This window comes from Salmo salar, chromosome 10, assembly GCF_965601325.2.
Source record: "Salmo salar chromosome 10, fSalSal1, whole genome shotgun sequence".
Classification (NCBI taxonomy): Eukaryota; Metazoa; Chordata; class Actinopteri; order Salmoniformes; family Salmonidae; genus Salmo; species Salmo salar.
In genome coordinates this window covers 124155211-124178940 of record NC_138300.1, presented here as the reverse complement: position 1 = coordinate 124178940, position 23730 = coordinate 124155211, and the positions used below count along the sequence as shown (strand labels likewise).

At 43.7% G+C, this 23730-nt stretch overlaps 2 protein-coding genes across 2 annotated transcripts in view; both read left to right on the top strand.

Moving 5' to 3' along the window:
- The first annotated feature begins 894 nt into the window (after nt 1-894).
- Nucleotides 895-23712, top strand: LOC145858563 (mucin-2-like). Its single transcript, XM_082956648.1, has 15 exons — nt 895-1003; nt 8142-8232; nt 8443-8546; nt 8718-8934; nt 9282-9407; nt 15564-15681; nt 16216-16354; nt 18437-18544; nt 18902-18971; nt 19236-19373; nt 19931-20095; nt 22225-22319; nt 22585-22711; nt 23194-23297; nt 23557-23712. The coding sequence occupies exons 1-15, from the start codon at nt 977-979 to the stop codon at nt 23710-23712; spliced, it is 1785 nt and encodes a 594-aa protein (XP_082812774.1). The 5' UTR covers nt 895-976.
- The window catches only part of LOC106598357 (mucin-5B-like), a 46262-nt gene continuing 46163 nt past the window's right edge, over nt 23632-23730 (top strand). The window contains exon 1 of the mRNA XM_082957467.1: nt 23632-23708. The gene's annotated coding sequence lies outside the window, so the exon portion shown is untranslated. The remainder of the gene's footprint in view (nt 23709-23730) is intronic.

Genomic DNA, 23730 nt, shown 5'->3' with positions numbered 1-23730 from the left:
CCAAGGTATTCCTTTGTGATCAGTCGTTTGTTTTACATTGCACTATTGATTAATTGTGTTTAATGCTCTATGATCTTAATGTAAGGTGACCTTGAGGGTCCTGAAAGGCGTCTGTCAAATAAAATGTCCTACCGTTATTATTATTATTAAGGTTTCTTTGAAGCTGGATGGAACCTTCGTGGAGCTGGCCAACGGTAACGTCAGCGTCAACGGATTAAAGTGAGTTCCCAGTCTAGTCAACAATGGATCTCAGATGTGTAAAACCATTGGCTCTTAGATGTGTAAAATAAATAGTAATACAGGAAGTAAATGATACGGGGGTTTGTTATCACTTAACTACATACAATGGGATTCATTTTATTCAGAGATCCATCTTTTTTTGTTTCGTTCAATTGCATTTATCAAATGTAGGGGTAAAAAAAGAAAGGAATGTATTTTATTTTTCACTTCACTTGCACTCAGTTGCTACTTTTGTATGAAGACTTGAGGATAAATTCATAACAAGTTTTGTAAAAATGTATTAATGTTATGGATGCAGTGTTGCATCATCATTTAACTCATCTTGAGATCAACTTTTTGCTGTTTTAACATAGTCTACATAATGTCAGTTTCAACGAGCAACAGTGAGTTCATCAGTGATCTAAAAGCATTCATTGTACAGCATTCAGAGGTAAAACAATTTTCCTGATGTTTAGTTGATGTGCATTTACAGATGAAAGTTACCAAGCTGAAATTCCATTTGATAAAATCCTATACAGACATTATTACCTAGTACAGTCTCAATAGGGGAGGAAGAAAAATACAAAGAAAATACTTTAAAGGACAACTTTGACCCTTGTTGGAATACCGACTTTCCCCTCTGATGAACACTTTGCTTTGTCCCCCTAGGGTCACCATACCGTTTGGTCAGTTTAATTTCTTTATTGAGAGGACTGTTTCCTATGTGAAGATCACAGCCAAGCTGGGGTTAGTCGTCATGTGGAATGAAGATGATTCCCTCTGGGTATGTGTTCAGTATGCTTACTCATCTCCATACATCTTCTGTTACACTACAGTGATATGTGGTTGTTTCACCTGCTTTGGTATAATACACTGATTGTAAATCGCTCTGGATGAGAGTGTCTGCTAAATGTCAAATGTAAATGTGATGCTTTTCTGCAATATTCTGGTCCTGATGAAAACGGTCTGTAGTTAGCTAGTGAATGTTGGGAACATCAGTGATAGAGGAACTGTTGGGAACATCAGTGTTAGAGGAACTGTTGGGCAAGTGTGGGAACATCAGTGTTAGAGGAACTGTTGGGCAAGTGTGGGAACATCAGTGATAGGGGAACTGTTGGGATAAGAGTGGGAACATCAGTGTTAGAGGAACTGTTGGGATAAGAGTGGGAACATCAGTGTTAGAGGAACTGTTGGGATAAGAGTGGGAACATCAGTGTTAGAGGAACTGTTGGGATAAGAGTGGGAACATCAGTGATAGAGGAACTGTTGGGATAAGAGTGGGAACATCAGTGTTAGAGGAACTGTTGGGAACATCAGTGATAGAGGAACTGTTGGGATAAGAGTGGGAACATCAGTGTTAGAGGAACTGTTGGGAACATCAGTGTTAGAGGAACTTTTGGGATAAGAGTGGGAACATTAGTGTTAGAGGAACTGTTGGGATAAGAGTGTGAACATCAGTGATAGAGGAACTGTTGGGAACATTAGTGTTAGAGGAACTGTTGGGATAAGAGTGGGAACATCAGTGTTAGAGGAACTGTTGGGATAAGTGTGGGAACATCAGTGATAGAGGAACTGTTGGGAACATCAGTGTTAGAGGAACTGTTGGGATAAGAGTGGGAACATCAGTGTTAGAGGAACTGTTGGGATAAGAGTGGGAACATCAGTGTTAGAGGAACTGTTGGGATAAGAGTGGGAACATCAGTGTTAGAGGAACTGTTGGGATAAGAGTGGGAACATCAGTGATAGAGGAACTGTTGGGAACATCAGTGTTAGAGGAACTGTTGGGAACATCAGTGTTAGATGAACTGTTGGGATAAGAGTGGGAACATCAACGTTAGTGGAACTGTTTGGAAAAGAGTGGGAACATCAACGTTAGTGGATCTGTTGGGATTTGGCTGAGGCATGAGAGCCTGACGAGCCGGCGGAGGCAGGAGAGCCTGACGAGCCAGCTGAGACACGAGAGCCTGCGGAAGCAGGAGAACATGGCGATCTTGCAGAGGCATGAGAGCCTGTAGCGGCTCCCGGACCCAACGTCACTCCCACTGAAACTAAAGACAATGTAAAAAGTCCCTGATGCTTCCCTTTCGGTGAGGCGTTATTCTGCAACGATGTGCACTGAAAGTTGGGAAGCAAGTTCAGGGATTGAGCGTTTCAGTAAATAAACGCAACATAATACAACCCAAGAACCAGGAAAAACGCACAGACATGACACTGGAACAGAAACAATAACGAAGGAACCAAAGGGAGTGACATATATAGGGAAGGTAATCAGGAGGTGATGGAGTCCAGGTGAGTCTGATGACGCGCGGGTGCGCTAAACTATGGTCTCAGGTGTGTGCCTTAAATGAGCAGCCTGGTGACCTAGAGGCTGGAGAGGGAGCACACATGACAAAAAGGTTTTAACAACATGATGAGAGTTTAACTTCTATGGGTGTCACAATTGTCTTCGTCTTCTGACGATAATGCGAAATCGTCATCAGAAAATGTGGACCAATACGCAGCAGGTACGTGAATGCTCATCTTGATTTTTAATTAATCTCAACAATGAACATACAAAACACAAAAAACGAACACTCGACAAATAAACAGTCTGGTAAGGCACAAGGCTATACACAGAATAATCACCCACAAATGACACATACAAACACACCCTAATATATGGGACTCTCAATCAAAGGCAGATAGACAACACCTGCCTTCAACTGAGAGTCCCAACCCCAATCAACCAAACATAGAAACACACAACCTAGACTAACCATAGAATTAACTAAACATAAACCAAAACCCGGAATTACTAAATCAAACACCCTTTACACAAACACACCACCCCGAACCACATAAAACAAATACCCCCTGCCACGCCCTGACCAAACTACAAAACAATTAACCTTATATACTGGCCAGGACGTGACAGTACCCCCCCCTTAAAGGTGCTACCCCAGAAGCACCTTAACAAAAAATAACCCCAAGCAACACCAACAAAAAGTCCCCTTTTCTAAAGGGAGGGAAGGGAGGGTGGCTGCCGTCAACGACGGCACTGTGCTACACCCCCCCTCCCCAACCCACCTATTTCTGGAGGTGGCTCTGGTTCCGGCCGTTCCAGGCTGTCGGGCCACTCTGGCATCGCCGAGGGGCAGTCGGGCCAGTCTGGCATCGCCGGGGGGCAGTCGGGCCAGTCTGGCATCGCCGGGGGGCAGTCTGGGCAGTCTGGCATCGCCGGGGGGCAGTCGGGCCAGTCTGGCATCGCCGGGGGGCAGTCTGGGCAGTCTGGCATCGCCGGGGGGCAGTCTGGGCAGTCTGGCAATTCGGGACAGTCTGGGCAGTCTGGCAATTCGGGACAGTCTGGGCAGTCTGGCAATTCGGGACAGTCTGGGCAGTCTGGCAATTCGGGACAGTCTGGGCAGTCTGGCAATTCGGGACAGTCTGGGCAGTCTGGCAATTCGGGACAGTCTGGGCAGTCTGGCCACTCTGGCCACTCCGGCAGTTCAGGGCAGTCTGGCCACTCCGGCAGTTCAGGGCAGTCTGGCCACTCCGGCAGTTCAGGGCAGTCTGGCCACTCCGGCAGTTCAGGGCAGTCTGGCCACTCCGGCAGTTCAGCGCAGTCTGGCCACTCCGGCAGTTCAGCGCAGTCTGGCCACTCCGGCAGTTCAGCGCAGTCTGGCCACTCCGGCAGTTCAGCGCAGTCTGGCACTCCGGCAGTTCAGCGCAGTCTGGCCACTCCGGCAGTTCAGCGCAGTCTGGCCACTCTGGCGACTGTAGACTGGCGGGCAGCTCTGACGATGACTGTTGACTGGCGGGCAGCTCTGACGATGACTGTTGACTGGCGGGCAGCTCTGACGATGACTGTTGACTGGCGGGCAGCTCTGACGATGACTGTTGACTGGCGGGCAGCTCTGACAATGACTGTTGACTGGCGGGCAGCTCTGACGATGACTGTTGACTGGCGGGCAGCTCTGACGATGACTGTTGACTGGCGGGCAGATCTGATGATGACTGTTGACTGGCGGGCAGCTCTGATGATGACTGTTGACTGGCGGGCAGCTCTGATGATGACTGTTGACTGGCGGGCAGCTCTGATGAAGACTGTTGACTGGCGAGGCTGGGTTGACGCACTTGTAGCCTGGTGCGTGGTGCTGGTACTGGGCTTACCAGATTATGTACACGCACCTCCAGGCTAGTGCGGGGAGCGGGAACAGGACGAGTCGGACTGGGTTGACGCACTTCCGGGTCCGCACGAGAGACAGGAGCTGGAAACCCAGGGCTATGGAGGCGCACAGCCGGTCTAGATCTTACCTCCTGCACAACCCGCCTTGGCTGGATGGAACTAGTAGCCCTGTACGAGCGGGGTGCTCGTACAGGGCAGACTGGGCTGTGCAGGGGCCTGATGGTAGCCGTGCGTAGAGCGGGAGTTGGGTAGCCTGGTCCTCGGAGGCGTACCGGCGACCAGATGCGCTGCGCAGGCATCCTCCTACCAGGCTGGATGCCCGCTCTAGCACGGCACCTGCGAGGGGCTGGAATAACGCGCACCGGACTGTGCGTGCGTATGGGTGAGATAGTGCGCTCCTCAGCGAAACATAGCGCTCTCCACCCCATACGCTCCTCCATATAACCACGAGTAGCTGGCTTCCGGCTCTTCTTACGCCTAGCCAAACTACCCGTGTGCCCCCCCCCAAAATTTTCTTGGGGGTGCCTCTCGTGCTTCTCCTTCAGCGCGTACTTGGCCTCGTACCACCGCCTCTCTGCCTTGGCTGCCTCAATTTCCCACTGCGGGCGTCGATAATCCCCAGCCTGGTGCCAAGGTCCGGCCCCGTCCAGAACTTCCTCCCAAGTCCACTTCTCCCGCCAGTCCAACTCGAACTCCGTCTGCTCCTTCCTCTGCTGCTTGGTCCTTTGGTGGTGGGTGATTCTGTCACAGTTGTCTTCGTCTTCTGACGATAATGCGAAATCGTCATCAGAAAATGTGGACCAATACGCAGCAGGTACGTGAATGCTCATCTTGATTTTTAATTATCTTCAAAATGAACGTACAAAATAACAAAACACGAACGATCAACAAAAACAGTCTGGTAAGGCACAAGGCAAAACACAGAACAATCACCCACAAATCACACATACAAACACACCCTAATATATGGGACTCTCAATCAAAGGCAGATAGACAACACCTGCCTTCAACTGAGAGTCCCAACCCCAATCAACCAAACATAGAAACACACAACCTAGACTAACCATAGAATTAACTAAACATAAACCAAAACCCGGAATTACTAAATCAAACACCCTTTACACAAACACACCACCCCGAACCACATAAAACAAATACCCCCTGCCACGCCCTGACCAAACTACAAAACAATTAACCTTATATACTGGCCAGGACGTGACAATGGGCTACGTGGGACGCTAGCCAGTGAAATATCAAGGCGGCAAATTCAAAAACAACAACATGTCATAATTCAACTTTCTCACACATACAACTATTTTACATCATTTTAAAGATACACTTCTCCTTGATGTAACCACATTGTCTGATTTCAAAAAGGCTTTACAGCGAAAGCAAAACATTAGATTATGTTCGGAGAGTACATAGACAAAAATAATCACACAGCCATTTTCCAAGCAAGGGGATGTGTCAATAAAACCCAAAACACAGCTAAATGAAGCACTAACCTTTGCCGATCTTCATCAGATGACACTCTTAGGACATTATGTTACACAATACATGAATGTTTTGTTTGATAAAGTTCATATTTATATCCAAAAACAGCATTTTACATTGGCGCGTGATGTTCAGAAAATGTATTCCCACCAAACCTCCGGTGAATTTTCACATCAATTTACAAAAATACTCATCATAAACGTTGACAAAATATATAACAATTATTTAAAGAATTATAGATAGACTACTCCTGGATGCACACGCTTTTTCAGATTTTAAAACAACTTTACGGAGAAAGCACATTTTTCAATATTCTGAGTACATAGCTCAGCCATCACAGAGAGCTATACAGACACCCGCCAAGTTCGGGGCATCCTAAACTCAGAATTAGTATTAGAAATATTCTCTTACCTTTGCTGATCTTTGTCAGAATGCACTCACAGGACTGCTACTTCCACAAGAAATGTTGTTTTTGCTCGAAATAGTACATATTAATGTCCAAATACTTCCGTTTTGTTCGTGCGTTCAGAGCACTATCCAAAGGCATAACGCGTGAGCGCGGTACCAGAGACGAAAAGTCAAAATGTTCCATTACCGTACTTAGAAGCATGTCAAATACTGTTTAAAATCAATCTTTATGGTATTTTTACCGTAAAATTGTGATAATATTCCAACCGGACAATAGCGTATTCATTCAAGGAGAAAAAGAAGGAACAGGGCGCTCGCGTGAATGCGCATATCCAATCCCTTTGTCCACAGGCAGTCCACTCAGTAACTGAGCTCCTATTATCTGCCCAGTAACAGGAGAAGGCTGAAACAACTTTCTGAAGGCTTTTGACAGTCAATGGAAGCCTTAGGAAGTGCAACGTAACCCCACAGATACTGTAGTTTCGAAAGGGACTAGAAAGAAGAACTACAATTCTCAGATCCTCCACTTCCTGGTTGACTTTTTCTCAGGTTTTTGCCTGCCATATGAGTTCTGTTATACTCACAGACACCATTCAAACAGTTTTAGAAACTTCAGAGTGTTTTCTATCCCAATATACTAATAATATGCATATTCTCATTTCTGGGAAAGAGTAGTAACCAGTTTAAATCGGTACGTTTTTTTATCCGGCCGTGAAAATACTGCCCCTAGCCCATACAGGTTAAAAGGTTTTAACAGCATGATGTCAGTTTAAACGGTTTTAACAACATGATAAGAGTTGAAAAGGTTTTAAATGGAAGTGCATTTCAGGAGAGGTAAAAACAGAGGGGATTGTAAGACACCTCCCCCTTTCAGATGTTTATAGAACACAAAACAACAAATAATAGAATCCTGATTATTAAAAGAATAAACAAATAGTTGGGAAGATTCATACAGTGAATGTATTGGGTATTGTTGTTCAGATCCTATCCATTTCATGTCAGACCAGAATAAAACTACAGTGAAACAGGTTTCCTATTGTAGATATATTGTAGACATGATCCCTAATCCGCATAATTCACTTTAATGAATAACCACTTGGGTATACAATACATTAAACATTAAACAATATTAGCAAAGTCCTGGGCACACTTTTGTATTTGTTTTAGGTAGCTTAATGCTCTGTATTGATCCTATCTGTACATACCTAACCTGAAACACAGCCCCTGTTTTGTGCTCTACATTCCACTCCTTGTACTCAGCATCATATGCCAAACATAGGTATATCAAATCAAATTCTACTGGTCGCATACACATATTAAAAATATGTTATTGCGGAAGTAGCGAAATGCTTGTAACACAGGTACAAGGAGTGGAATGTTAGCATAAACTGACTGGTACCCAGGCTAGAACAAGGAGTGAAATGTTAGCATAAACAGACTGGTACCCAGGCTAGAACAAAGAGTGGAATGTTAGCATAAACAGACTGGTACCCAGGCTAGAACAAGGAGTGGAATGTTAGCATAAAGAGACTGGTACCCAGGCTAGAACAAGGAGTGGAATGTTAGCATAAAGAGACTGGTACCCAGGCTAGAACAAGGAGTGGAATGTTAGCATAAAGAGACTGGTACCCAGGCTAGAACAAGGAGTGGAATGTTAGCATAAAGAGACTAGTACCCAGGCTAGAACAAGGAGTGGAATGTTAGCATAAAGAGACTGGTACCCTGGGTGGAACAGTTGATGCATGTGAAATGTCAGTACATATGAACTGCTGTAGCTGCATGGCCAGCTAGCTGTATGTGAAATCTACATATTTGCGTTGCATTAACCCTCAGTTATCTTCCATTGGTTTTATAGGTGGAGCTGGACTCAAAGTTCCAGAATCAGACTTGTGGGCTGTGTGGAGACTTCAACGGAGTCCAGATTTACGACGAGTTCATTAGTAATGGTAAACAAAATCACCAAATGTTTTACAGGGGTGGATTACGCTCCTGTTCTGCTTATGAGTGTATAGGTTCAATCTATGGGTTAGGAAGGGGTTATAAAGTATTTTTCAAGGTACCATATTATTAAGAAAGGGTTATCAAAAACACAAAACACATGATGACAGGTTAGGGGAAATAAACAGGTAACATAAAACTATGTTTTTTTCCTACAGGTGATCATCTGAAGACAATCGACTATGGTGATATTTGGAAGATGAATGGCCCAACAGAGACCTGTACAGAAATCCCTGGTCACACTGAACAGTGTGAAGAACAGGTATTTACAAGCCTAGATCTGAGCTGAACATTTAAGATTTCTAATTCATTACATTTAAACATGACTGTTAGTTTAAAATATCAATATCAACATCATCATGGCTGACATTTGATCAGTTCATAATCCCTCTATGTTGCCTCTAGTAATTCTTCTTCTTCTTCATCCTTTCAGACCGAACTTTGTGAGCAGCTTCTCACCAGTCTTGCCTTCAGTAGCTGTAAGGACCTGATTGCCACAGACTCCTTCATCAAGGCCTGTGCAGAAGACATGTGTCACTGTGGCAACAGCAGCAGCAGTTCCTGCGCCTGCCCCACCATGTCCGAGTACTCCCGCCAGTGTGCTCACGCAGGGGGGAAACCCCAAGAGTGGAAGACCGACCAGTTCTGCAGTAAGGGAATCTTTTTTGCATATCCTTTTTGTTTTCATTTTGGATTGTTTGCTTGTATTTCTCTGTTGGTAGTTTTGATGTGGGAGGGGAAAAAAATCCTCAGCCAGAGCTTTGTTGTAACTCAAAGTAAACACTTTCGACATGCAATAATGCTTTGCCTTAGGTAATCTATAGTGTCTTCTTCTTTGACATGCTAGTATTTACATTTATGTGACTGAAAACTGAGGAGCAAATCCACATTTTCACTTAGTCTTCCAATGATTTCAATAGAAGAATATGTGAAAATGTGAAATAATGAAGACTCAGAAACAGATTTGTGACCAGGGTTATTTGTCTGTGTTGAGCAGTGAAGACGTGTCCTTTAAGCATGCAGTACCAGGAGTGTGGTAGTCCCTGCACTGATACCTGCTCCAACCCAAAGAGGAACCAGCATTGTGAGGAACACTGCACCGACGGATGCTTCTGCCCTGCTGGTACATGCACTCATTTACTGAATACAACGTCATATGTCAGCTATGTAACTATTTTAAGGTAGCTAAACACAACATCATATGTCAGATATGTAACTATTTTAAAGTAGTCGACTACAACATCATATGTCAGCTATGTAACTATTTTAAAGTAGCTGACTACAACATCATATGTCAGCTATGCACACTCACTGATTTTAACAGAGATGGGACGAAGTCTCAATTTTGCAAGTCCAAAGCAAACTTTGAATATAGCCTAAACCGAATTTGATCACATTCACATTTTCTCCTAAAACTAATAAATGCTTATAAATATGCTGCACAACATTACCACGTGGTTTACCATGGCCAGAGGGCCAGAACGGACAGGGCACACAACATTACAACGTGGTTTACCCTGGCCAGAGGGCCAGAGGGGACAGGGCACACAACATTACCACGTGGTTTACCCTGGCCAGAGGGCCAGAGGGGACAGGGCACATTGGCTGTGGACTATGCAGCTCCAGGCAGCGGTTGTTATCAATAGCATAGTCAAACTGAGAAATCCCCTTGTTTTCTTCCCATACAGTTTAGGTGTAGGCTGCTGCAACATTTCCGTGAAGAGTTCTTGCTTGGGTATATTGGTAGTGATGTGTTATCATGTTTGCTAAATACATACCGGAGGAAAGTGGAGCTGTGAGCGCTTTGCTAGTGTGGCAAAGAAGGGGGTCGAGTGATAAATGGCAGATATGTGATATGTGAGTACTAATAAACGGGCTCTGCCCGATCACTAAAATGGCACCACCGCGATCAGAACTACAGATCACAAAATGGCCGACTACAATTCCCAGAAGCAAGGGGAACCCTCAGAAGGTGGAGCCGACCCACAGATAAAAGGTCAAGAAAAACCAGGAAGAGAGAGAGAGGGCGGGAAGTCCACCCAACATAGAGAAAGAGACAATCTACATTGGCTGGATTTACCGTGTACGAGCTGGACTGTTTTGGACTTACCTGTTGGCGTTTAGACCTGGACCTACCGAGAACCAGATTTGTGTACCAAACCCTGCTATCCTTGACCTTACCTGCGGCCTGGGTGGACCAGGACAGCGAAACAAACACACAGGTACTGTCATGTTCGAAAGAACTTTCATTCTGGGCTGACTTTGGTGACAGTTTCCCACTTAATTTGTGACAAACGCTCCTAACTTTGAAGAGGTTTGCCACACGTGGTGGAGAATGTGGGCATGGGGTAGACATCAAACTTGGAGATTTCATTTACCTTCTGAAAGTCGTTACAGAACCGCAAAGACCCATCTGGCTTGGAGACCATCACAATTGGGCTAGACCACTCACTATGTGACTCTTCGATCACTCCAGCTGTCAACATTTTCTCCATCTCTGCTCTAATCGCTGCCTGTCGAGCCTCGGGTACCCGATTATGACCTCATGCTCACTTTTCTCCCTGGTAGGGAAACGATATCATGAGCTGTAACCTCAGTTCGGCCGGGTACCTCTGAAAACACATCTCTGTTTTTCTGGATCAGGGTCTTTACTTCCTATACTTGTGCTGGGGACAAAGTAGGTGAAATATTTACTTCGGCTGTCTCCTGAGTGTGTGTGGGGTACGTGACCATTAGTGTTTCTCTCTCTCTCCATGCTTTTAACAGGTTTATGTGATATATCTGTTCCTGGGGCCGTCGACCTGGCTGTCGGATCCGATAATTAACTTCTCCTATTCACTTCTCCTATTCTCTCCAGTACTTCATATGGTCCTTTCCATGTGGCTAGTAGTTTGCACTCTACCGTGGGGATCAGCACTAACACCTTATCTCCCGGTTGAAATTCCGTCAGGGTAGCCTGCCGGTTATAAGTGTGCCGCTGGTGCTCTTGTGCTTGTCTCATGTGCTCTCTGACGATGGGCATGACTGTGGCTATCCTGTTTTGCATTGCCGTGACGTGCTCTATGACACTAGTATACGGGGTGGATTGGTGTTCCTAGGTTTCCCGGGCGATGTCTAAGATTCCCCGGGGGTGCCTCCCATATACCAGCTCGAAGGGAGAAAGCCCCAGCGAGGCTTGAGGAACCTCTCTAATGGCAAACATCAGATATGGCAACATGCAATCCCAGTTTTTCCCATCCTTGTCGATTACCTTCCTGAGCATTGACTTCAGGGTCCGGTTGAATCTCTCAACCAGCCCGTCTGTGGATGGTAAACCGATGTCCTCAACTGTTTCACCTGCCCCAATTTACAAAGGTCCGCCATAAGGCGGGACATAAAGGGGGTCCCCTGGTCAGTAAGGATCTCCTTTGGGACCCCGACCCTGGTGAACAATAGCACTAGTTCCTTGGCGATATTTTTGGAAGCCATTGTCCGAAGGGGAATGGCTTCTGGGTAGCGAGTGGCATAATCTAGAATGTATTGGTGCCCTCTAGCAGATTTGGGTAGTGGGCCCACTATATCCATCGCTATCCTCTCAAATGGCATTTCGATTATGGGGAGTGGCACTAACGGGCTTCTAAACGCTGGTCGGGGAGCTGTTACCTGGCACTCCGGGCACTCTCCACAATGCCGAGCCACTTCAGCCTGAATTCCTGGCCAGTAAAACCTCCTTACAATCCGGTCTCGGGTTTTATCGATACCAAGGTGTCCACCCAGAATGTGCCCATGAGCTAGATCCAGTACTGTCTTCCTGTACCGGGTGGGGACCAACAACTGTTCCACCACATCAACCCCTATTTTTGAGACTCTGTACACCAAACCATTTTTCATGATAAAGTGGGGAAAACTATTAGGCATCATCCTATCATTTATGGGAGTACCATCTACGACCTGCACGTCTGCTCTGGCGTGCTGCAGGGTTGGATCCTGGTGTTGGGCCGTCCCAAAATTTGTCATGGACCCTGCCAGATCTGCTGGTTCTAGATAGTCATCCTCTGGATTCAGATTGACCCCAGCCCCACTAGTACTGGGCTGTTCATTATCAACAAGGTTTTCCACTTCATCCTCATCCTCTCCTACTAGTACCTGTGAGGTTGGCCACTGGGAGACCTCTTTTCTTGGCCTTGGTTGAAGGCCCCATGCTTCTTCCTGCTTGGTCAGGGTTGTTGGCTTCTCAAATATGCCATTCTTTTGGCCTAACTTCGCAAAGTTAGGAAAGTATCTACCCAATATTACATCATATGGCATCTTTGGGACCACGCCGACCTCATAATCCAGCAGACCGTCCTCTGTATGCTCACTAAGGCTGTGGGGTACAGACGGGTATCCCCATGAATGCACGTAACACTGATATCCTGACTTGTATCCAGTTTATGCGTCGGCACTAGGTTTGCAACGACCAGGGTTAGCATACTGCCGGAATCCAGTAGTGCTTCAACCTCTTTCCCTTCAACCTGCACATATGTTTGTTTCTTGATCTTTCAAGTACAGTGGTTACCACGGGACATGCATACCATATCTCATCTTTTCCACCGAGGTTACATTGCATTGGCTCTTCTTTAATAGGGCAGTAGGCTGCAATATGTCCCGGTCGATTACAATTGTAACAGATAATAGGGTTTCGGGGGGGAGACCTCCTCGACCCCCAGTCCCGGTTTCCGTTTTTTCCCTTAGTGTCTCGGCCCGATTCTGATTCTTTCCTCATGGCCCCACGCTGCTCTCCTCTCCCTCCACCTGTTGGGACAGTCTTACCCTGTCCGCTGGTTCGCCCAGGCCTGGGGAATGGGAATCGTTCCTCCTGCGCCTGCTCAGCTGTTCCTGCCGTACAATACCGTTCAACCAGGCCCACGAGATGGTCGGCGGAAAGTACATTGTTCTGGCCAACCCATCGTTGCACTTCTTGGGGTAGACCTCGCTGAAACTGGTTGAGTACGATGGTCTCGACGAGCGGGTCTCCGGTCGCAACCATTTCCGTGCCAGGTGAATCAAGTCGAACATCTGTGTTCGGGGGGGTTGTCCCGGTCTGTAGGACCACTGGTGGAAGCGGTGTGCCCTCACGGTATCGGTCACTCCCAGTCTAGTCAGAATCTCTCCCTTGAGTTTATCGTAATCCTGTGCATCCTTCAACTCCAGGTCGAAATATGCTTTTTGAGCATCCCCTGCCAGGTATGGTGCCAGAAGCCCTGCCCATTCTTCTTTCGGCCTCTCTGCCGTCCTTTCGAAGGTGGTAAGATATGCTTCCACATCATCCTGCGCTGTCATTTTTTGAAGAAAATGATTGGCCCACCTTTGGGTATTTACAGCTGGTAACTGAGCCCCAATTTGGTACGCTAGCACCTTTAGGCCTTCTCTTACCTCACGGGTGTTTCTCTCTTGCTCTTCTCTGAGCAGCTGGTTGGTGCAGTGCTGGACCTGTAACGTGTCCTGATACATTCGCATTGCATTGCATCCTGATGAGCTATTTGTTGAGCTCTAGTTGCCTCTTGTTGGGTGGCCGCCGCTTGTAACAGGGCCTGTATGGCTCCCTCCATACTCATTTTCCAGAAAAAATGTCATAACCAAACAAAGCCAGAAAAAAAAAAATAACCTGACTCCCCTTTGGAGTGCTAACTTTTTTTTTTTTTTTTTTTCTTCTTTCCTACCTAACCAGCGGTATGGTTAATCTACTGCCCACATTCTCCACCACGTGTGCCAAACCTCTTCAAAGTTAGGAGCGTTTGTCACAAATTAAGTGGGAAACTGTCACCAAAGTCAGCCCAGAATGAAAGTTCTTTCGAACATGACAGTACCTATGTGTTTGTTTCGCTGTCCTGGTCCACCCAGGCCGCAGGTAAGGTCAAGGATAGCAGGGTTTGGTACACAAATCTGGTTCTCGGTAGGTCCAGGTCTAAACGCCAACAGGTAAGTCCAAAACAGTCCAGCTCGTACATGATAAATCCAGCCAATGTAGATTGTCTCTTTCTCTATGATTCATAGATCCTTCCTGCCCTCTCTCTCTCTTCCTGGTTTTTCTTGACCTTTTATCTGTGGGTCGGCTCCACCTTCTGAGGGTTCCCCTTGCTTCTGGGAATTGCAGTTTTGGCAGTCGGACATTTTGTGATCTGTAGTTCTGATCGGGGTGGCCATTTTAGTGATCGGGCAGAGCCCGTTTATTAGTTCTGCCCTCACATATCTGCCATTTATCACTCGACCCCCTTCTTTGCCACAGCTAGATTATGTGATTTGCGTCCGGCCTGCGCAACCTGTGATTTCTGTGAATCTGATTGGTCAAGACACAGAACCTGCAGCACTCTGATTTAAAATACCAGACAGGTTTACATGCGCAAGATGACAAATTGAGTCATACAGCTCAAGTCCAAGTTAAGTCACGAGTCATAGATGCTCAAGTCGCAGGTTCTAGTGGGAAGTGTTTTACTTTTTGTCAAGTCTCAAGTTGCAACATGACTGGAGTCCACATCCCTGGATTTTAAACCAGGAAGACTGTATTAAAAGTCATATTGGTTATGTGGCTCTTTAAACCAGGAAGACTGTATAAACCCTGATATCAGTTATGTGGCTATTTAAACCAGGAAGACTGTATAAAACCCTGATATCAGTTATGTGGCTATTTAAACCAGGAAGGCTGTATAAAACCCTGATATCAGTTATGTGGCTATTTAAACCAGGAAGACTGTATAAAACCCTGATATCAGTTATGTGGCTATTTAAACCAGGAAGACTGTATAAAACCCTGATATCAGTTATGTGGCTATTTAAACCAGGAAGACTGTATAAAACCCTGATATCAGTTATGTGGCTATTTAAACCAGGAAGGCTGTATAAACCCTGATATCAGTTATGTGGCTATTTAAACCAGGAAGACTGTATAAACCCCTGATATCAGTTATGTGGCTCTTTAAACCAGTAACAGGTTAAAGGTTACATAGATTGGAAGAGTAGCCTTATTGTAGGACTGGAGATTTCATTATTTGACAAAAGTTCTGCAACAGATGTACCGTAGTAATTAAGATATTGAACTACATGGATCAATGTATTTTATGAGATAAGGAAGGACTAAATTCATTGAATGTAATTTATGGGCTCAGATTACTAAATGTAATGTATTAAATGTAATTCATGGGATCAGGTGACTAAATGTAATGTATTGAATGTAATTCATGGGATCAGGTGACTAAATGTAATGTATTGAATGTAATTCATGGGATCAGGTGACTAAATGTGTTGAATGCCTTTCTCATAGGAACCGTGTTTGATGACATCACTCAGACTGGCTGTGTAGCTGTGAACCAGTGCTCTTGTCTCCACAACGGACAAACTTACCAGCCTGGACAATCATTCTCAAGAACATGCCATGAATGGTAAGAGCTGCATTGTGTTTATATACACTGAATTATTGTGTGTGTTGAGGCGGATGTGTTGAGACGAATGTGTTGAGCTGGATGTGTTGAGGCTAAACTGGATGTGTTGAGCTGGATGTGTTGAGGCTAAACTGGATGTGTTGAGCCGGGTGTGTTGAGGCGGATGTGTTGAGCTGGATGTGTTGAGCTGGATGTGTTGAGGCTAAACTGGATGTGTTGAGGCTAAACTGGATGTGTTGAGCCGGATGTGTTGAGGCTAAACTGGATGTGTTGAGCTGGATGTGTTGAGGCTAAACTGGATGTGTTGAGCCGGATGTGTTGAGGCTAAACTGGATGTGTTGAGCTGGATGTGTTGAGGCTAAACTGGATGTGTTGAGCTGGATGTGTTGAGGCTAAACTGGATGTGTTGAGCCGGATGTGTTGAGGCTAAACTGGATATGTTGATCCGGATGTGTTGAGCTGGATGTGTTGAGGCTAAACTGGATGTGTTGAGCCGGATGTGTTGAGGCTAAACTGACTGTCTCTCTCTGTTAGTACCTGTATCCAAGGCCAGTGGAGTTGTGTGGATCTAGATTGCCCAGCTACCTGCTCCATAGTGGGAGGTTCCCACATCACCACCTACGATGGGAAAGCCTACACCTTCCATGGAGACTGCTCATATGTCCTGTCCAAGGTAGGGATCTAACCTACTGTATGGAGTGATATTAATGCCAACTGAAAATATTGAATAAAAATGTGATTTTTTTTCAAGCAAATTCACAGTGATTCAATTCAGATTCCATGTCAGTTGGCAGTAATATGACTCCATCCTGACATGTTCTGTATGTTTAGTAGATTTAACTCCTAACTCGCTAGCGAACATGTACTGGCCCACGAACGGGCCACATCAAGCATAGGTTGCGGCTGACAGCTGGCAGTCACTTGCATTGGAGGTGCTTATAGATACCATTGCTATCACTATCCATATTAATCTCATAAATAACATCAGACTTTTCAATCAAGTTGAATCATAATGTACAGTGGCCTTCAGAAGGTATTCACACCCCTTGAAATGTTCCACATTTTGTTGTGCCTGAATTAAAAGTGTATTAAATAGTGATTTTCTTTTTGGGGGGGGGGGTCACTGGCCTACACACAATATTCCATAATGTCAAAGTCAAATTCTTCTTTTCAAAATTGAACTAATTTATTTAAAAGAAAGATCTGAAATGTTGAATCAATAAGTATTCAACCACTTTATGGCAGCCGAAATAAATTCAGGAGTAAACATGTGCTTAACAAGTCACATAATAAGTGTCATGGACTCACTCTGTGTCCAACAATAGTGTTTAACTTGATTTTTGAACAACTACCTCATCTCTGTACCCCACACATACAATTATCTGTAAGGTCCCTCAGTCCAGCAGTCAAACACAGATTCAACCACAAAGACCAGGGAAGTTTTCCAATGCCTCGCAAAGAAGGGCACCTATTGGTAGATGGGTAAAAATTAAAAAGCAGACATTGAATATCCCTTTAAGCATGGTGAAGTTATTAATTACACTTTGGATAGTGTATTAAAACACCCAGTCACTACAAAGATACAGGCGTCCTTCCTAACTGAGTTGCCAGAGAGGAAGGAAACCACTCAGGGATTTCACCATGAAGCAAAAGGTTACTTTGAAACAGTTACAGAGTTTAATGGCTGTGATAGGAGAAAATTGAGGATGGATCAACCACCTTGTAGTTACACCACAATACTAAACTAATTGACAAGTGAAAATAAGGAATCCTGTACAGAATAAAAACATTCCAAAACATGCATCCTGTTTGCAAGAAGGCACTAAAGTAATACTGCAAAAAAATGTGGCAAAGCAATTAACTATTTCTTCTGAATACAAAGTGTTATGTTTGGGGCAAATCCAATACAACACATTACTGCGTACCACTCTCCATATTTTCAAGCTTTGTGGTGGCTGCATCATGTTATGGCTGCATCATGTTATGGGGATGCTTGTAATCATTAAGGACTGTGGAGTTTTTCAGGATAAACGGTCAACAGAATGGAGCTAAGCACAGCAACAATCCTAGAGGAAAACCTGGTTCAGTCTGCTTTCCATCAGACACTGGGAGAGAAATTCAGCTGGATGATGACCTAAAACACACAGCCAAGTATACACTGGAGTTGCTTACCAAGATGACATTGAATGTTCCTGAGTGGCCTAGTTACAGTTTTAACTTAAATCAGTTTTAAAATCTATGACAAGACTTGAAAATGGCTGTCTATCAGTGATCAACATCCAACTTGACAGAGCTTGAAGAATGTACAAAAATAAATAATTGCAAATATTGTTCAATCCAGGTGTGCAAATCTCTTAGAAACTTATCCAGAAACACTCACAGCTGTAATCGCTGCCAAAGGTGATTCTAACATGTATTGACTCAGGGGATGAATACTAACGTAAATAAGAAATTTCTGTATTTCATTTTCAATAAATTAGCAAACGTTTTTAAAAACATGTTTTCACGTTGTCATTATTGTGTGAAAAAAAACAATATTTAATAAATTTTAAATTCAGGCTGTAACACGACAAAATGTGTAATAAGTCAAGGGGTGTGAATACTTCCTGAAGGAACTGTAATTCCCTAGAACCGAAAGTAGGCAAGTAGTAAGTAGTGTGTTACAAAAAATTAGTTCCCTTAGCTTTACTGTCATACCTTAACTTTCCTATCATACCATAACTTAACTGTCATACCTTGTACCAATTGTCCCCAGCAAACCAACAAGACTGCTTTCACAGTCCTGGGTGACATAGTGAAATGTGGGAAGACGGACGTTGAGACCTGCCTAAGATCTGTAACCCTGGTGACTCCAGAGTCCATGGTAAGTTAGCCTTTCTGCAGTGACACACCCACCTGATAGTGTCATATTAAAATATATCAACATCAAACCATGTTGTATATGTTCAGGGGAAAAAAGCTCAATGTTGAGACTTCTGCTGCTGTCAGTGACTCGTATCACCACTTCAGGGTTGGAGTAAATCCCATTTAAATTCCAGTCAATTCAGGCAGTCCACTGAAATTCCAATTCCAATGCTCTTCATTGTTTTTTCAGTGAGGAACATTTGGAATTGGAATTAGGTTTACTCTCTGAATTGACTGGAATTGACTCCAACCCTGTTCCACACTTCTTATCACCTGGGGAGTCGCTTTTACTCAAGTTGTAATTTGTCACTTGCAGATTATCGTCATCGAGGCCAGTGGAAAGGTCTTTGTCAACAAGATGTTTTCTCAGTTGCCGCTTTTCATGGGTGAGTGACTGATTGATGGCTGCTTGAGAAAAGAGATACAGAAATGTGATATCTGTCTATTTTTTGTAGTCATTAATCAGTATAAACGTATGTTTGAAACCCTTCCCGTGCAGTACGTACCGTACCAGAAGTTGTCTCTTTTTATCGTCTTTCTTTCCTTGTCTAGCAGCATGTAACACCATAAGCATCCCACAATAGGGAAGTGGGAGCTAAAAGTTCATGGTAAACCAGATTGTGACTAGAACTTGTGTATATTTTCCACAGCGGATGTAAAGATCTTTCAGCCCTCTACGTTCTACATCGTTGTGCATACCTCTTATGGGCTCCGACTAGAGGTGCAGATAACACCTATAATGCAGGTCTACATCGTAGCTAGCAGTTCACACAAAGAAAAAACCCAGGGTATGTTTCTCTCTGTTCATTTAACGTCTTTGTGAAAAGATAAGCGTCTTTGAAAAGCGCTATATGAATCTCATGCATTATTATTATTATTATTATTATTATTGCTCCTAATCTCAGCTCGTTACCTGTATAAAAGACACCTGGCAGCCAGAAATCTTTCTGATTGAGAGGGGGTGAAATACTTATTTCCCTCATTAAAATGCAAATCATTTTATAACATTTTTGACATGTGTTTTTCTGGATTTTTTTCGTTGTTATTCTGTCTCTCACTGTTCAAATAAACCTACCATTAAAATTATAGACTTATCATTTCTTTGTCAGTTGGCAAACGTACAAAATCAGCAGGGGATCAAATACTTTTTTCCCTCACTGTATAAAAGCTGATTGGTTATCAAATTATTGTTATTGTTACATGTGTCACTATACCAGTTGTTTGAGTGGTTCGGTCAAACCTCACCTGAAACAATTATTAATAAACTAATGATACTTGATGCATTGCATCTTCAGTCAATGTTACTTCAAACCCCCTGTTATAATGTTTTGTACATCTTATCCAGGTCTTTGCGGAGACTTTAACAGCGTCCAAGCTGACGACTTCAGAACCATCAATGGACTGGTGGAAGGAACCGCTGTAACATTCGCCGACACGTGGAAGAACAAAGCAAGCTGTCCTGATGTGGCACAGAGCTTTGAGATCCCATGCAGTCTGAGTGTAGAGAACGGTACTCCTTCAACCTTTTTAAACACTAACATATGTCTAATGCAGTGGGTTTCAAACTAGGGGTCACGACCCCATGTGATGTCACTTTATATGAAAATGGGGTCACGGGAGAATTTCCAAAATACAATAAAATATATACACTGAACAAAATATAAACGCAACATGTAAAGTGTTGGTCCCATGCTTCATGAGCTGAAATAAAAGATCCCAGACATTTTCCTGACGCACAAAAAGCTTATTTCGCTCAAATTTTGTGCACAAATTTATTTGCATCCCTGTTAGTGAGCATTTCTCCTTTGCCAAGATAATCCATCTGTCTGACAGGTGTGGCAGATCAAGAAGCTGATTGAACAGCATGAGAATTACACAGGTGCACCTTGTGCTGGGGTCAAACAAATTGCACTCTACAATGTGAGGTTTTGAGGGAGTGTACAATTGGCATGCTGACTACAGGAATGTCCACCAGAGCTGTTGTCAGAGAATTGAATGTTCATTTCTCTACCATAAGCCACCTTCAACATCATTTTAGAGAATTTGGCAATACATCCATCAGACCTCACAACCGCAGAAGACAATCAGAAATACTGTTCATGTTTTTCAATTGACTGCCATCATTTCCCCAAATAAAAAGGTTAACACTGACTGTTAATTACATATTTTTTTCACATGGTTGCCGTCGCGAGAATTTTCTAAATGTGGTCGTGGGCCAAAAAAGTTTGGGAACCCCTGGTCTAATGAAACAATACCCAAACTCGCTTCAGCCCATCTTGAACAAAAAGGGAATCGGGTGCTCGACTGAGGGACTTGATAATACCAAAACTATTCCTTACTAGTAGTAGAAAAAGTATCACTCTGTGCATAGACCTGAGTTTATTTTCTAACCTCTTGGGGCTATGTGGGACGCTAGCGTGCCACTCGTGGTGCACCCTATCAACAGCAGGTGCATTTCAAGAGCGGCAAATTTGAAACCAAATAAATGTCAAAATTCAAATTTTTCAAACATACAACTATCTTACACCCTTTGAAAGATAAACATCTCCTTAATCTAACCACGTTGTCCGATTTCAAAAAGGTTTTACGGCGAAAGCATAAAGTTAGATTATGTTAGGAGAGTACATTGACAATAGCTGTGTGTAATGTTTTGTCAATTCAAAGACAGGCGTCACCAAAACCATAAAACCAGCTAAAATGATGCACTAACCTTTGACAATCTCCATCAGATGACACTCCTAGGACATTATGTTAGACAATGCATGCATTTTTTGTTCTATCAAGTTCATATTTATATCCAAAAACAGCGTTTTACTATGGCGTTGATGTTCAGGAAATCGTTTCCCTTCAATAACCGGCAGGCAAGTCAGCACCACAAATTAAATAATTAAAATTAGAAAACATTTGTAAAATATTATATTGTCATTTAAAGAATTATAGATTTACATCTCTTGAACGCAATCGACTTGCCAGATTTAAAAATAACCTTACTGGGAAATCACACTTTGCAATAATCTGAGCACTGCGCCCAGAAAAATACGCTTTGCGAGGGTACCCAACATGACCTCGCGCGCCAGAGTCTAATCGGCCATCACCGTTCCAAGGCTCTTGTTCGGTCAGATCTCATAGTAAAGACTCAAAACACTTTGTAAAGGCTGGTGACATCTAGTGGAAGCAATAGGAAGTGCCAAAACATTAATCAGCCCCTGTGTGTTTCAATGGCATAGGCTTAAAGGTAATTCAACACATCAGGTATCCACTTCCTGTCAGAAAATGTCTCAGGGTTTTGCCTGCCAAATGAGTTCTGTTATACTCACAGACACCATTCAAACAGTTTTAGAAAGTTTAGGGTGTTTTCTATCCATATATAATAAGTATATGCATATTGTAGTTACTGGGTAGGATTAGTAACCAGATTAAATCGGGTACGTTTTTTTATCCAGCCGTGAAAATACTGCCCCCTAGCCCCAACAGGCTAATTAACCATTTAAATTGTTTCATTATGTTTCGGCATAGAGAGCCTTTATCAGAGCCTTGGAATACTTCTTGGGGCTTACACTTACATATGTCTACTGAGATGCCGAGATAAAAACTCTTTGTACTTTGTGAAATGTTGCTAAAATCTCATATGTTTTACAGAGAGATATGCCAAGCACTGGTGCTCGATGATGTCAGATCGTGCAGGAATATTTTCCCAATGCCACACTGAGATCAACCCAAATTACTACAAGGAAGTAAGTGTGATGATGTTAATTAGTCAATTGCTCTTTAATTACAGAGTTATCCCAAAAGCTCTAAGAATATATATTTAAACAATTATTTAAGAAGTTCTATATCAAAATGATATAATATTAATTTTATTTATCTCAAAACATCTAATCAGATTTGTATGATACTATTGTCCTGTGCTTGTGTGTGATTTCAGAAAACAGTAGTTTTCTTCATTAACACATCTCATAACTGAACCTTCTTCTTCTGTTTCTTCTTCTCTCCCTATAGATCTGCCAATATGACAGCTGTAACTGTGAGAGGAGTGAGGAGTGCATGTGTGCTGCGGTCTCCTCCTACGTCCATGCATGTGCTGCTGCAGGCGTCCTGCTCAGTGGATGGAGAAACACCACCTGTGGTAAGATAAACATCAGATACTGAATATATTTATTTATTTATTAATTAAAGAAGGGTTTCCCCTTCTATTAACCCACAGTCTCCAGGGTTTACCCTCCTATTAACCCACGGTGTCCAGGGTTTCCCCTCCTATTAACCCACGGTGTCCAGGGTTTCCCCTCCTATTAACCCACGGTCTCCAGGGTTTCCCCTCCTATTAACCCACGGTGTCCAGGGTTTACCCTCCTATTAACCCACGGTGTCCAGGGTTTACCCTCCTATTTACCCACGGTGTCCAGGGTTTACCCTCCTATTAACCCACGGTGTCCAGGGTTTACCTTCCTATTAACCCACGGTGTCCAGGGTTTACCCTCCTATTAACCCACGGTGTCCAGGGTTTCCCCTCCTATTAACCCACCGTGTCCAGGGTTTACCCTCTTATTTAAAAACAAAATACCCCAAAACATGTAATTAAATGTTGAATCACCATACTGTTTTCCACAGGGAAGTACTCCTCTAGCTGCCCTGACACGATGGTCTATGACTACACCATGACCAGCTGTGACCGGACCTGTCGTTCACTGAGCCAGCCAGACTTTACATGCCAGGTGCATTTACATGGACATCTCATTTCTATTAATATAATTTATTTAATATTATTATTGTTATTATTATTCATTTTATTAATGTCTTGTTGTCGTTTTCTTGTTGTTGCTGTTTTGTTGTTGTTGTGTATGTTGTTGTTGTCTTGTTGTTGCTGTTGTTGTTGTCTTGTATCTTCTTGTTGTTGTGGATGTTGTTGTTGTTGGAGGCAAGCCCAAAGTAATTTCCCATCATGGATAAAACATTTTTTATTTAATTGAACAGTTAGACCATGTGTCTGTGGACGGCTGTGGCTGTGCCGAGGGAACCTACCTGAACGACCAGGGAGAGTGTGTCCCTGCCTCACGCTGCTCCTGCTACCATGGAGGCACAGTAGTACCCCCTGGAGAGGTCACCAGTATCTATGGGGTTACTTGGTGAGGACTTGGTTGGCATGTG